General features: G+C 38.7%; 1 protein-coding gene across 2 annotated transcripts in view; it reads left to right on the top strand.

Moving 5' to 3' along the window:
* The window catches only part of LOC131468182 (cadherin-20-like), an 87811-nt gene extending 71953 nt beyond the window's left edge, over positions 1–15858 (top strand). For both annotated transcript variants that reach the window (XM_058642178.1, XM_058642187.1), the window contains exons 5-12: positions 558–725; positions 1454–1641; positions 2653–2906; positions 7884–8020; positions 10015–10136; positions 10468–10585; positions 11221–11472; positions 13102–15858. In XM_058642178.1, coding sequence (XP_058498161.1) covers positions 558–725; positions 1454–1641; positions 2653–2906; positions 7884–8020; positions 10015–10136; positions 10468–10585; positions 11221–11472; positions 13102–13622 — 1760 coding nt within the window. In that variant the 3' untranslated portion in view covers positions 13623–15858. The remainder of the gene's footprint in view (positions 1–557; positions 726–1453; positions 1642–2652; positions 2907–7883; positions 8021–10014; positions 10137–10467; positions 10586–11220; positions 11473–13101) is intronic.
* The last annotated feature ends 253 nt before the right edge of the window (positions 15859–16111 follow it).

Raw genomic sequence — 16111 nt, 5'->3', positions numbered from 1 at the left:
CTCAGCCCTCGACCTCTTCGAGGATTCAAACTGGTTCTCTTTCCAGACATGGAAGTAAAACATCTTGGTAGTAGGGTTGAACAATTTGAGTCAAACATCAAAGTGCTACTTTTTTGACATTAATTGTGATTGTGGTGTGAGTTTTCCAGTCAAGCTCCAGAACAATATTTACTTTGTTATCCATTATAAACAGTGTGATATAGGATGAGAACTTGAAGATATGAACTGTTTCTAACACAGTTTTCAAACCTCTAGCTGTCTACCACCGATGTCTAAATTGCTGTAGAACATAAAACTACTTTTTATGTCGATTTTAAAAGATTAACTGTTCAGCTTTATTTTGGTAGTTTCTTTCTTTTATCCTCAAGTAAATGTCAAAGAAAAGAAGTCGAGGTTTGTTCTTGTGCTCATGGAGAGCATCAACATTCCAGGACAACATCGCTCGGACACATGACCCTAATCTGTGTCACCAGTTCTCCATCGCTGACCTTTAATCCACCTCCCACGTCTCCCTCTCTCTCTCTCTAACTTCTTCTTCCTCTTCTTTCCCTCCTCAGGTGTGGTCCGAGTCTCTTTGGCGGACATGGACCGGGAGACCAGGGAGAACTACACGGTGGTGATCCAGGCAAAGGACATGGGCGGTCAGCTCGGAGGACTCGCTGGCACCACCACCATCAACATCACGCTCAGCGACGTCAACGACAACCCGCCAATGTTCGACCAGAGTAAGCAAATGCACACACTCCGCCTCCTTCTCCTCCTCCCTCTTCTTCTTCTTTATGTTTTATTCTCGATTCAATGCCCTGAAGTTTCTCTGAAGTACCAAGTCCCTCCTGGCCTTCATCGTCCATCCACCAGTCCTCCATCATTTACCCCCTGGCCTCTTCGTCCTCTGGGCCACCAGTCGCCTCACGCTGTCTCTTTGATTACCCTCATTCCTGCTCATCTCATTACCAAACCTCCTGAGGTCAGGGGTTGAGTGGCTGTCTGTGGTCGTATCCAGGCCTGGTCAAAGATGGGTGGCTTCAATCCGAGACAAAGAATAATCACCCACCACCACCACTGCTGCTGCCGCCACACTCCCATCACTATCCCTCACCAATTAATGCCATCACTTTGCTGGAAATTTGATGGGTTATGAAGAGCTGCAGGGATTCCCTCCCCTCTCTGTCAGGCACCAGCGTGTGGGGATTTAGATGTGGGACTGCAGGGAGCACGGCAAATTGGACAGCTGTCACCTCGTCTTTGAGGTTAAACAGTAGATGAAATTCAAGTCAGCCCATGAGAGTGCATATAACTGAATTTCCAGGTGTTTATGGAGCCATTTATTTTGTGTGTGACTGTGGTGGGAGGAGAGCAGCAGCAGCAGCAGGAGCGGAGGTGATGGAAGATGTTTGGCTCCCTCTAGAGGACTAAATGTGGGACTGACGTGCTGTGGTCATTGTTTCCTCAGGGCTGTACCAGATGAGCATCCCTGAGTCGGCTCCAGTGGGTTCAGTGGTGGGTCGTATCTGGGCCAAGGACAGGGATATCGGGGTCAGTGCTGAGATGAAGTACAGCATCATTGACGGAGACGGAAGAGACACGTTTGACATCAGCACCGATCCCACTAACCTGTTTGGCATCATCACGGTGAAAAAGGTGAACATATTCATAATTTTAACCGTATTCAGTCCAAAAATAAAGGTTATTTTTGCAGATGTAAAGGCTGTAAAGACACATGTCCAAATAATGTAACTTAAAAAGAAGGTATAAAACTTCCAATCTAATCCCCAAAACATTTCTCCTCAAGACTTCATTAAAGAAATGTAGTAATTAATTGTTACCTTGACTGAAGCAAACTTTACACATATTATGTAATGCTGTTTACAACTCACTCTTAGTTTTATGCATCTTTTGTTAAATTCGGCACTAAAATATAAAGTCTACTTTAATTAATTTTCGCATTTCAGATTCTAATTCTCTGTTCACAGGGAAAAATATGCAAAATCCCATTCAGAAATGTATTCATTTTATTGTTACTTTGACTAAAGCAAACTTTACATACATTGTTGGCAGCTTTTTACAAGTTTATCTTATTATGCAGAATCTTTTGTTAAATTCGGCTCTAAAATGAAAGGGCGGAAAAAAACTGGTTCACAGGGTAAAACATGCAAAACCCCTTTCAGAAATGTAATGATTTTATTGTCACTTTGATGAAAGTAAACTTTACATACATTGTTGGTGGCTTTTTACAGGTTCATCTTATTTTGTAGAATATTTTGGTGAATTCGGCTCTAAAATGAAGCTTTCACTTTAACTGATCTTCACGTTTTATATACAAATCACAGACACAGGACTCCATTAAAAAATTGTTACTTTGCCAAAAACACACTTTCCACACATTTCAGATTCAAACACTTCAAGAAATGACCTCAAATGTCACAAAAGTCCATTCAAAAATCTGATCATTATTTTTGTATTTTATGTTGACTGGAACTTATTTTACACACATATTTTACAGCTGTTTACAAGTTGGTCTTAGTTTGTAGTGTGTTTTGTTAAATTCGGCTTTAGAAATGAAAGGTTTCACTTCACATTTCAGCTGTTTTCTGGCAGTTTGTCCCAACTTCTATTGTTATATATTTTTGTGTGTGCGTGTTGACTTTCCAGCCCCTGAACTTTGAGGTCAAGCCCAGCTACACTCTGAAGATAGAGGGCGCCAACACGCACCTGGACCCGGCCTATCGGCACCGCGGGCCCTTCAAGGACGTCACCATCGTGCACGTGAGCGTGGAGGACGTGGACGAGCCGCCGCTCTTTGACCTGCACGCGTACTACGTCGAGCTCCCAGAGGACGCCGACATCGGGACGCTGTTGAAGACGGTGTCAGCGAGGGATCCTGACGCCGCCAACAACACTGTGAGGTGAGGAAATAAATAAAAATAAAAACTAAACAGCAGGAGGATCTAAAGGGATAAAAAGACAAAGAACATAATATAACAAAGACTACTGATTACAATTTAAAGCTCATTATAACAGTTAATTGCAGAATATCGCTCACAATGTCACTGATTAATGATTCAGACTTGAATTAATGAAGACTCTCGAGTAATTAGCAGCTTGAAAGTGACTCATTTTTCCCCCAGAGAATGATTTTCAGAGGAGGAAGTCGTTAGTTTACATAGGTTTATTTCAGTAAAAAAAAGAAATGTACAGAAGGAATTCATTAAAATGAAGTAGTAAAACTCACTTTTCGCATATTTTAAGTGTCTTTTTATACAAAATGTTTCCAATAAATCTTTTAAAAAAGCAGAATTAATGTGAGTTCTTTCTCACGTCACTAAAACAACATTTATATTAAAAAGAAATGTTGAAATCAGTGTGAGTTTCTGGACCAAACATTGACAGAAATTGTTATTTTAATAACATTTTCTGTTGAAAATGAATAACTGAATTATTTATAAATTGTTTACGAAATAACACTGATATTAAAATGTGTTGAATTTTGTATCTTTTTATACAATAAATGGACTCAGTGTGAGTTTCTGGACTAAAATTATACAGAAATTGTTAATTAAGTAACATCAATATTAGACTTGTGTCAATTTCTTAAATAAAATCAACTCAATTTGAGTTGGTTTTTTTGGACTAAAATGACACTGAAAGTGGTTTTAAAATGACTGGTGTAATACCAGACTTTAACCGGCAGAGGGCAGCATCACAACATCTGATCCTGAGGATGAGAAGGACAAACGTGGGAGTTTTAATAAAGTTTTTAACCGTCAGACACGCAGAGATGGGTTTTTTCCTTCTATTACTTCAGAACTTGTTTGTTTTGACTGAACAGATGTTTTGTTGCAGAGGTTGAGCGTCGGCGCTGCACCTCTCATCAACTCATGAGACAGAAAGACTTTAATTAGGCTATTAATCATAAATGAGTGCGGCGATAAACGAGTGTTTCACACAGGACAAGCTGCTTCTCGTACAAACTGGCTTCAGACAATAAATCTTGTTTCTTTATTGATTTTTACTGAAAAAATTTCATGAGTTCAAAGAAATTTGACATTTTCACAAAATAAAAAAGTTGAAATTATGTAATATCAATAATATTCATGATAACTGTAAGAAGATTTTTGTTTACGAGCAGAAAACAATAGACATTTACACATCAAAACATAAAATTACAAAGACTGAACCTTTGTTACGTCGCAATTTAATGGATTCTATTCTTCCATGTTAAAATAAAGATGTGTATTGGCAAGAATGCGATTTAAATCCCGATGCAACTAAATATTAAATATTGTACAAGCTACGCCCTAATTCACGGGCTGGATCCTCTAGAGTGTGATTTTGTGGAACCAGACTTTGTCAGAGACGTAGGCCGTCGCATTTTAATGTGATTCGTCGACTCCGACGTTTGCCCGGTTGCTAAGGCTACATTGGGGCGTATCCTTCGTGGGTTAACCGTATCCCAGAATTCCATTTCCTCTGAAGGATACATCCGATGGAGGTTGGTGACTCCGTACTTTGGAGGATCCGGCCCATTAGTAATTATTATTTTTTTTTATTTATGATCATGTTCTACACTAACACGGTATTTCTGATTTTCCTCTGAGTACCACCAGAGGAAGCTTGCGTACCACTGTTGGTACAAAACCAGAAGTTCCACTGTGCCAATGCAGGTGATGCTGACTCAGCTCAGGCTTTGACAGAGGTGACGTTCACCTTGCTATAAGTTCATGTAGCTTCAAAATGACCTCGAAGACATTGTGAATTCCTACATTGTGTCACTTAAGACATTTTCAGAGACAAAATGTCATGAGAGAGTGACAAATTGGGCTTAAATGCAGGCTTGAAAGCAGCTGATGCAACAATTTTATGAAATAAATGCCCAAGAAAACACATTTTTAGAGACAAAACCCCTTTGCAACAACAAAACAGAGAAAGTGTTCTAAAACCCCACAAACACACAGCAGCCACATCACCACTGAGAGTCTCGTGGTAAAGTGGCAGAAGCTCTGGTTCTCACAGGCTGATATAGATCATCCACTAACGAGGAAGTGAAGATCAGCTGATGGTGATCAGGAGCAGTTTCAAGTGTGAGAGAGACTTTCATTCGTGAGGAGACACACACACACACATGAAATCTAATATCTGAAGTGGCTCATGTAAAAACTGTTATGTTCAGATTTACTAGCCACATTTTTATCATCCAATAAATTCTGATTCAATACAGATTATCTTTTATGGCTGACAGTTATAGCTACAGGTGTCTTTTATCACTAAAACCAGAACAGAAAACATCGCAAAGCATCAGTCAGATTGAAAATAATCTGGATATGAGTCACTGCAGCCTAATAATCTGACTTTATATCAGACATTTAGGACAAGATTAGAGAAGTAAAAGAGTAAAATGACAGAAAGTCCTGAACAAAAGCCTGAATTTTCAAGTCTTTATCTCACTGTTAGACAGACTTTTCCCACAGGAAACTGAAGTTTGTAAACCACTCACTCTCCCACACCAAACCCCATAGAGAAAACCAATGATTTTAACATCACAGCACACAGGAGTTGTTGATCCACTGCTGCCTCACCAGTAAGTTGAAATAAGTTATTTTTCACTTTGGTGTTTGAAATCCTTCGTTCATATTTACCTCAGATTTACCTCAGTGACACAAAGTGACCACACAAGGCACGAGTAGACCAGCAGCTCCTGTGTGCCCACGAGCTAAAATCACTGATTTTCTCTGTGGGGTTTGGTGTGGTTTAACAAACTTCCCTTTCCTGTGTAATGGTGGTTAAAATTCGTTTTTCCTTATGTCTTCGCTGTTGGAGGTGGTTCCTCAGTGATTTTTTTGAAGTGTGACGGGACTTCAGACAGAGACAGAGAGAGAGATGAGGTCAGATTCTCCGGCAGCAATGACATCTGATGACAGATAACGACACACAGCAGCGAGGCGACCTTCAGTCTGAGCGTCCGTCTCATTTCCATCTTACATCTTTCTCTTCTCGGGCCACTGCAGCTTGACTGACAGATATATCTGAGCCCACACACACACACACAGTCATTCTGTGGAGCAGAATCCAGTTTTTGAAACATCTTCCTCCACACATAATCCCAGAAAAAACACTCTAAACGCTGTCATGTATATGCCAGGCCTGTGTGTGGCGCTGTAACACGGCCACAGAAAGAAATACACCCCAAAAAAATAAAGCTAGCACTGTTTACAAGGACAAGAGAGAGGTGTAGTTATGACATCATAGTTAGCGTTTTTGCAAAGTTGCGCGATTCATAGTCGTATTCACGCAAAAAAAAAGAAGGTTTGGTTCTGTGGGTAAAAAAGATTCTCGCTGTCAAGTGTAAACAAATAACCTAGTTGCAACATCCCACTTGGCATCAACAGGGCGGCGCTAGACAGCTAGCAATTGATGACAAACATTATAATTTTTTGTATTATTATATTCTGTAACAATACAATAATAAACATTTCAGTTTGGGGATTTTTTGTAACAAGGGGAGTTTTAGTTTTTCATTCACAGTTTCTATTACTTTTCTAAAATTTCAGTAATTTTTTACAACTTTTCCTAATGTTTTTTTCTTTGTTCTTTTTTATGTAAGTAATGCTTATGGTTTTATAATATAAGGATTTTTTTACAAATAGTACATTTCCTATTTTTTGTTGTGGAATTTAAGTTATGTTTTTAACATTTTTCTTTCTTTAACACTTTCTGAAATGTTAGTAATCCTAAGTAATGTTTTTTTTTTTTACCAATATTACATTTCAGAATTATTTTATTTTTTTAAATATTTTTTTTTATTCATGTAATTAATATTTTTAACTAATATTACAAAATCTCCTGTTTTTTTTTTGGTGATATGAATATTTGGAGGATGTAGGCGGGGCCAGAGTGACAGGGTTGTTTCCTCAGGGTTGGACTTCCTGTAGAATCACTGACACTGATGCAGTTAAGACTTAAATAGCATTTAAATGCATCATGAAACACTAAAACTCACCATTAACCACCAACAGAGGGTTTTTTTAGGGAGCTGTTAGCAGCTTCCAGTGATAAATTAACATAAGACACTATTAACTTTATCTCCAGTGTGTGTGCAGATCAAGTGTTTAATAAAAGACTGCTGTCAGGCTGTCACTTTAACAGCAGTGTGTATGCGTGTGTGATTTTTTGGAGTGTGTAACGACAGGAAACAGTCGTGACTGGCACAGCCACAGCTGGTGAGGATCTCCCTGATGAATCTCTATTAATATCTCCCCACCGCTGTGTGTGTGCGTGTGTGTACTTGTATTTATGTCTTTGTGGGGACCTTTTGTCTGTGCCCCAGAACGCCTTTGTCAGGGTTAAGACCTGGTTCAAGGGTTAAGTTGTGATGGCTACGGTTAGGGTAAGGAGCCAGTGAATGCATTTGTGTGTGTGTGTTCTCAATATGTTATATATGTTATGGGGACCTAGCATTGGTTTTTTACTCACATTGTCGGGACTTGTCTTCCTCACAGGGACAAAAATTAAGACTCAGGTCCCCAAACATGTATAAGTTAATGTAATGTCCTCTGAAGTCATGGGAACCAGACTGTGTCTGTGTGTGTGCGTGCGTTTGCGTGTGTGTGAGGCTGGCTGTTGCTCTCAGAGGAGCAGTTTGGAATGGAGCCCCCGGTGGCAAAGCAACCCTCTTATTTGCCTTCTTTATCTTATCAAATGCCACACACTGTTTTTACTGTGTCACTCACAGTTAGGATTATAAACTGCCACAAAACACACAATATACATATGTGTGTATATATATATATATATATATATACATATATATATATATATATATATGTATATATATATTAATATATATATATATATATATGTCTCAATGGGGATTTTATTTTCAACAGATATTCTATCGAGAGATCCACCGACCCCGACAAGTATTTCTACATCGAGATCACATCCGGGTCACTGATGACGGTGCGTTCACTGGACCGAGAGGAGGTCGGCTGGCACAACATCACAGTCCTCGCCATGGAGATGAGTACGTGTACACAGTGTATACAGACACAAACACTTCACATAAAGAATCCCTATATTTCCTTTGATTTCTAATTATTTACAGCAGTAAAAAACAACAACATTTAAACCTGTTTCTGATTTTTCTGTTTTATTTGGAAAATAAACAGAAAATTAGATAATGAGCCTGCATGCATGAATGAATGAATGAATGAATGAATGAATGAATGAATGAATGAATGAAGCAGTAATTCTGTGATGTGGAGAAAGGAAATTCCCCTGGTGTTGTCCTGAAAGTCACCTTCATCCTTCATCCTCCTCCTCTGCTCTGTTTGTCTGTTTGTGTTGATTGAATTAATGACTAATTAAATACGTCCACCCACGCGGTGGATGATCAAAAGTGTGATGGCGGCAAAGAGGGTGAGAGAGGGCAAAGAGGGTGAGAGAGGGCAAAGAGGGGAAGGGAACAAAATGGTGAATAAATAAACAAAGTGAAACTAATCGATTCTCTTTTGGCAAAAAAGAAGCTGTTAAATAAAAACAACAAAAAACTTTTTATATCCTGAAAAAATGCTGTAACTTCATGAAAAAAAAACCACAATAAAGATATATGGCTGTTATTTTATGACATAAAAAACAAGAAAACCACAAGAACCATAAGGTTATGAGAAAGTTATTGAGAAAATCACCTGATTCTTAAATGTTTTTTGATAAAAGTCAATATTATTATATGAATTAAGTTCTGGCTGAGGAAAATGAGGTTTATTCAATTTAAACAAAGATTTTTCAAAAATATTTCGGAAAAAAATGCAGTTTGTTGGGTTTTGCAAAAGCATACAATTGTATTAAAACATTTATAAAGAATTATAAAGTCTGCATTTTCCACTATAAAACAATGAAAGAGAGAGAAATAACAATTGATCTATTTCAGCACATGAAAACCTTGAAACCTTGATTAAAACGTAAAATATCTTCTTACATTTGGAGCAAAACACTTTTCTCTGAACAGTTTTTCTGCACCACTGATTTCACATTATCTCAGGAAAACCTTAGTTACAGCACTTTGATACAACATTACACACACACACGTGCGCACACACACACACACACACACACACTGGAGCCCATTTGAGCTTTGACCTCCACCGCCAAAATCAAACTACTTACTGCCTGGTAATTGAGTTTCCACTGCCCATTACATTACACAGCTGGTTAACGTGTTCAAATCACTGATTTCTAAAGGAGAAGAATAAAATCACAGTCTTAGTGTTTGATGCACCAGAGACTCAGTGTTGATGAGGAGAAGATTAAAGAGTGTCTCTGTGTGTGTGTGTGTGTGTGTGTGTGTAATAACGTTAACAGGTCATTTTTAATAACTTCATTTCAGTGCAGCAGAAATATTTCACAAAAAGAAAAGAAAACAATCAGTTAATTAAGAAATATTGTAAAATTTTTACAAATTTGCATGAACATAAGTTACAGATAAATGTTAAAAAAAGGTTGTTTACAGTGTTGTAATATTAGAAAAATGTTATGGAAATGTTCCAAAAAATATGTAAGAAAAAATTGCTTACCAAATGCAAAATTACAAAAAAAATTGCAATTTTATTTCACAAAATGCTGTAACTTTACAGAAATAACTTTCATAATGAAAAAGTTGCAAAATGTTATTAAAATACAAATAAATACTTTCATTGCCTAAAAGTGTTAGTATCACAAAAATGGCATGTTACCAAGATATTTTGACAAAAAATGATTAAATGTTACATTTACAAAAACTTTACAACACACAAAATAACTTACAACAGGACACTTCCTACATTTCTCATATCATCCAAAATGTGAACATATTTTTCTAAAATCCAAAAAGAAGTATTATGTAAATCTTACAAAAGATTGCCTAATACAGCAAAATTGTATAATTACTGAAACGTTACATTACTGATTTTTTTTTTACTGCACATGAAATTTCAAAAACAGGTATGAAATCTAAGTGTGTGTTTGTGTGTGTTCCTGCAGATAACCCAACGCAGATTGCAAGTGTGTCGGTGAACGTGAAAATCCTGGATGTGAACGATAATCCCCCGTTGCTAACGCATTATTTGGAGGCGTACGTTTGTGAAAACGCCAAAGCTGGGCAGGTACGGAAATACGAAACCTCCACTTCTTTTTTTAGCTGCTCCCGATAAACACTCACAAATTTCCCCACTAGTGCACCCCTAGTGGCTGGGAGAACTCCACTACATTTTGTTTGTCACAGATATAGCGACAAGTTACCGTATACACTGAAGTTCAACTCACAAAATATTTTTTACAATTTTTTTAAGTGATGTTTTATGATAAATTAAAGTGGTTTGTAGCTGGTGTAACTGCTTTTTTCCCAAAAAATTATTGTGAAATATGCTTTTTTGTGATGAAATACAAGAAACAATATTGTGACGGAAAAGGTGACAATGTGTTAATGTGATGCAGCTGATTCAGACCGTCACGGCGGTGGATCCAGACGAGCCGCTGAGTGGACATCACTTTTACTACAGTTTGGCTCCAGAAGCTGCGAACAATCCCAACTTCACCCTGAGAGACAACCAAGGTAAACGTCTAGAACATGTACAGAAGAAGAACTATTAAATCTAAAAAATGTAATGGTGTGGTGTGGTCTTTGACTAAAATGTGTAAAATAATGTGTAGTATACTCTTTGAAGGGACTGTGACATCTTCACTGTGCCATGACATTACAGTAATAATTATTCTTTGTTGCTCACAATTTAAATTTGCTGGTAAGTCCCATATGGTCTAGTGGTCAGGATCCCTGGTTTTCACCCAGGAGGCCTGGGTTCAACTTTATCTTCATCATAATCCAACAATGTTTGTCCAGTCTTCAAACGAGTGTGTTTTACGCTGAGGTTAGATGGTGGCAGAAGGAGCCAGCGTTGCCTACAAAACAAACTCCTAATGAAAAAAGTTACTTTTTTGTTGGTAAAGAAATATCAAAGTTGTTTTTTTTGTGTTAGCATGTAGTTATGGAAGTATGTCTTTATTGAAAAAAAAGAATCCTTGCTATCTCTCGGTATGGGAACTAATTACACTTAAAGAGCTTAAGAACTAGTTATCTGAATATCAATGCAATGACAAAGCCTCACTACAGTGACTTTTAAAACCAATGAAGGTACTTGATAAAGTCTCCATACGTTTAACTCGACCTTTCTTTCACTTGTCTCTTTCCAGACAACACAGCGTGGATCCTGACCCGCCGCTCCAGCTGGTCGCAGCAAGACCAGACCGTCTTCTACTTGCCCATCTTTGTGTCCGACAGCGAGCAGCCGGTCCAGACCAGCACCAGCACGCTGACCATACGAGTGTGCAGCTGCGACCAGGAGGGAAACGTGATGTCGTGCAATGCCGAGGCGTACAGTCTGCCCACCAGCCTCAGCAGAGGAGCGCTCATCGCCATCCTGGCCTGCATCTTTGTCCTGCTGGGTGAGTCCTGATTGGCTGCTGTGATGTGTTCAGGGGAAGAGTCAGAGTTTTCTCTGGAGATTACCTCTTTTAACTTTCATGCAAACTTTTTAAAAAAAGTAACTCTCTTCACCTTAGGTACAAAAAATGTCACCTCCCTGGATCTGTTATTAAAAATTATATTTATTTGTTTTTCCCACTCAATGTATTTAATTTTAATCTTTTTATATTTTTGGAATTTTTATAAGCAATATCAAACATTTTTAATGAGATTATAATGGGATAACACAGACCTTGGATATGTCACTGATTACCAAAAACATACATTTTTTTGGCTTTGTTATTATCTGTGTAATGTCACAGATAAACTTTACAAAAGGACTACCCTTTCGTGTCCAAAATGCAGTTATTTTCCACTTTCAGTTAATTTATTTTGAACCAAAAGCAGACTGTTACAAAAACATGTCATTAATTTTCATATTTTTTGTTAAATATTCCATCGCACATTTACTATACAACATCGCAACAACAGGGAGATGAAAAAAAATGAGTTTATGAGTTTGAATGGGTACATTTATGTACTTAAGGTGAAGAATGTAACTATTTGTTTTACACCGCATGTCACATGCATTAACACAGACAAGAAAGAGAAATAAAAAATATAATACAAGTGTAAAAGGACCCTCAGGTTGTATCATGTCAACTCAAAACAATGAGCTCAGAGTCTCAGCAAGTGAGGAGGTGTTTTAGCTAAATTTAGAGCCGAGTGAGTCAGAGCCGTCCTTCTCACAGCGACCACCGGTCTGCAGGGACAGATAAAGTGAGTCCAGGGGAACGGAGCGTGATGCTACAGGCAGCAGCTGCTAATGAATGCTAGACTTGTGCCAGGACGTGGAAAAAAGAAAGAAAAAAAGAAAGCCCATATTTAATCCTGCACCAGTGATCTCACAGTGGGAGCGTCATCCACTGCTGCTGCTGCTGCTGTGGTGTGAAGTCACACACTTTGCACTGATATGTTTTTTTTTTTTTTTTTAAATCAAAAGAGTGAAGTGAAATTGTCAAAATCCTCAAATTTCCTCACGTGAAACATGTAAATATTATACAAGTTTAGTTAAAGGCACAAGCACTCCCGATATATTGGCATATCTGCAAAAAAACTATTGTGCATCCCTTAATTAATGACATTAAGAATGAAGTAATGAACTGAACATTGATAAACAGCTTTAACCATGACGTCTGTTTTTACTTCTTCCAAAAGTTCTTGGCTGAATACCAAACTTGATAATTTAATGGTACCCATGGAATTATTTCGATTGATTCATGCTAAATTAAACGATGCTAAACTTCCTTACATAACGGCGCACCGAGTGCTGTAAATTGAGAAGTTCTGACAAATTATTCACAGCTTAAATTGAAATTATAAAAAAAACGGTACCATATTCAAGGTGACCTGTATCAAACGTAGTGAATTAACAATTTGTTCAAATTTTTTTTGCCTAATTTGGGTGTTTAGTGAGGCAATGTCGCATATAATTGATCAGTGTATAACAAACTCAGAAGAAAGACTTGCGCAAGTAAAGCAACATGAAAATTAGCATCATGTAAATACTAACCGTTAAGCTAACAGTGTTTTTGTTGTTGTTTTGACAGTGATGATTCTGCTCATGCTCTCCCTGCGGACTCATCGTAAGAAGCCCTACCTGTGTGACGAAGAGGAGAACGTACACGAGAACATCGTGCGCTACGACGATGAGGGCGGCGGCGAGGAGGACACTGAGGCCTTCGACATCGCTGCCATGTGGAACCCGCGCGAGGCGCACCACCACCTGGGCAAGATGAGGCAGGACATGCTGCCGGAGATCGAGAGCTTGTCGCGTTACGTCCCTCAAGCCTGCGTGATGGGCGGCGGTGGCGGGGACAGTAACGTACACGGCTACGTGCTGGCGAAGCTCCTGGAGGCCGACGTGGACACTTGTGCTCCACCGTACGACTCCCTGCAGACCTACGCCTACGAGGGCGAGGGCTCTGTCGCGGAGTCCCTCAGCTCGCTCCAGTCAGGAAACTCAAACACCGATCACGAATACGATTACCTCAACGACTGGGGGCCGCGTTTCAAAAAACTTGCGGAAATGTACGGCGTGCTCGAGACAAACAGTCCCCCGATGTGGTAGAACTGGAGAATCTTTGCCTTTTTATATATATATATATATATATATATATATATATCTTTGACAAAACAAAACTGAGACAAAAACATGAACACAGATGCGTGTGTGAGAGAGACACAACAAAGACGGGGATGTGCTCACGTCCACATCCGTGACTGTTAAGCACTTGAATTCCTGCCGAAGCCTCGATTCTCCACAGCCTTGGAGGCCTGATGAGCGGCAGCAGCAGCAGTGGTGTGAGCTGGGTTTAAATCTCCCCCTGAGACGGGGCTTCGGAGATTGGCAGCCTCACAGGTCCCACAAAGGAGCGGCTTCAAAGCACACGTTAACTCCCCCACCTCACTCGGCCGCGGGCAGAGCCGCTCCGATTCAAAGCGTGGAGAGATTTATGCCAAGAGATGAAAACGATGGAGGACGAGACTCTGAGAAACTCTGATCCTCTGCTCCGAGTTTGACTCAAACCACGACTATGACCGAACACAGAAAGTGTGGAGTCGCTGCAAGGAGAAATCGTCTTAATTTATGTGTTTCATGTGCTGTATTTATATTTTTTCTAACTTATTATCGTCCTTTAAACCGACGACGTACTTTAAAGCTGCAGTGCGTAACTTTTGGTAAAACATGTGTTGTTGTTTTCGATAGTATTTTGTCTCTGTTTGTTCTTTGTGAACAGAAATGATTTAACACGATTTGTTTTTCTGCGTCATCCGTCTGAAACGGGCTCTAACTGAGGGAGCGTTTGTGCGTATACAGCAGCAGAGTGGGGGTGGGCGGAGACAAGGAGTGATTCCTTGTCAAACTGCTTAACGACCCAGAGAATTCCCCTTCTTAAACTTTTTGTGAGCACATTATCGGCGTTATATCCGTCAATATTGGCTTTAAAATGTAGAATTGAATATCGGTAAACATACCGAGCTCCCCAATATGACTTTTATGCTGGTGACTTCTACAGCTATATTTATTTCTAAACAGAAAAGACAAAATATCTCTGTTATCTTTGTCTCGACATAAAACAAATCACTTCCTGTGTGCAGTTGTGTGGACAATGTTTACATTTAAAAGTGACGGACTGCAGTTTTAAACTGCGGTGGAGTTTTTTTAATGCAAGAAAGTCTTTAAAAGATTGTGCGTTTGTTGTAACATACGATGTGTCACTTCCCGTGTTTTCAGTCTTTTTCATCGTCAAAGGTTCTGATGTTTATCGTTCTTGTTCTCATTCTTGTTTTCGCGTAATTTTTGAGCTCTTTGTATTGTTGTTACCTCTTTTTTTTTTTCTTGTTCCAAAAACGTTTTCAAAGATGAGACAGAAGCCTTTTTTTTTAAAAAACGAAACAAACAAACACCGGAATTGGCTGTTTCTTCGCAAAATTTGAATTTTAACGAGCAAACAGTTTTTTTATTTGCTGGATTTTAACAGAAATTACGACAGAAATGGCACGCACCCTTTTTTTGTTGTTGTTGTTTTATGTCGGATAATTACAGGTTCCGTTTGTTTGACGTAGAATTTTTCTGAGACAAAATCTCCAGACGTGTGAACGACAGAAACGCCGATAATCTGTGTTAAGAAATTTAAGTAATTTCTTGAAAATATATGCTACTTTAATCAATGATATCTTAAGAATATGTTCAGTGCTTTATCTCACTGACAAACAGCATTTTTCAACTGGAAATTGAAGTTTGTAAGCTGTTCACTCTCCCACACCAAACCCCACAGAGAAAATCAGTGATTTTAGCTCACAGAGACACAGGAGCTGCTGGTCTACTGCTGCCTCGTGTGGTCATTTTGTGTCACTGATGTAAATCTGAACAAATTATCTTATACATCAAAGTCAAAGGACAACACATCTGAACTTAAAAAATGGAGGCAGCAATGGATCAACAACTCATGTGTGCTGTGATGTAGAATCACTGATTTCCTCTATGGGGTTTGGTACAGGGAGTGTTTACGGTTTATAAAACAAAGAAAACCTCAGTTTCCAGTTGGAAAAGGATATCATAGCATCATTTTTAGACTGAGATGGACACCTGTTAAGTGCCAAATGTAAAAAAAAGAAGAGAAAAAATGTGCAAAGTACAAACACCAAAAGACAGAAACAGAACTTTGGGGAAGTGAAGGTACATTTTGATAAAAACATTTGATTTTACTTGAAATCTGTGTGGTCAGTCATGCCGCAGTATGCGGTATGTGAATGTAGATACTTTTTTGTATTCTTGGATAATAAAAAACATTCAAAACAAACCAGCTGTTGCCGGGGAAACTGTTGTTATTCTCACCTAACACATGTGGGTTGGTGAAAAACTCCATCTGAATAATAAGCAGCAGCTTCTTTTTGGCAGTAATGAACATTATGCGAGTCCCCCAGGAGCATGACAGAAATGTAAGTCCTTCAAAAGATAAAGCAGCTATTTAAATTTGCAAATCATCTGCCAAATTGTCCTGCAAACTGTTTTTTTTTCTTCTCCTTCTTTACTTTAAAGTGCTTAACTGGAGT

Source organism: Solea solea, chromosome 1 (genome assembly GCF_958295425.1).
Source record: "Solea solea chromosome 1, fSolSol10.1, whole genome shotgun sequence".
Lineage (NCBI taxonomy): Eukaryota > Metazoa > Chordata > Actinopteri > Pleuronectiformes > Soleidae > Solea > Solea solea.
This window is presented reverse-complemented; position numbering and strand designations above follow the sequence as displayed.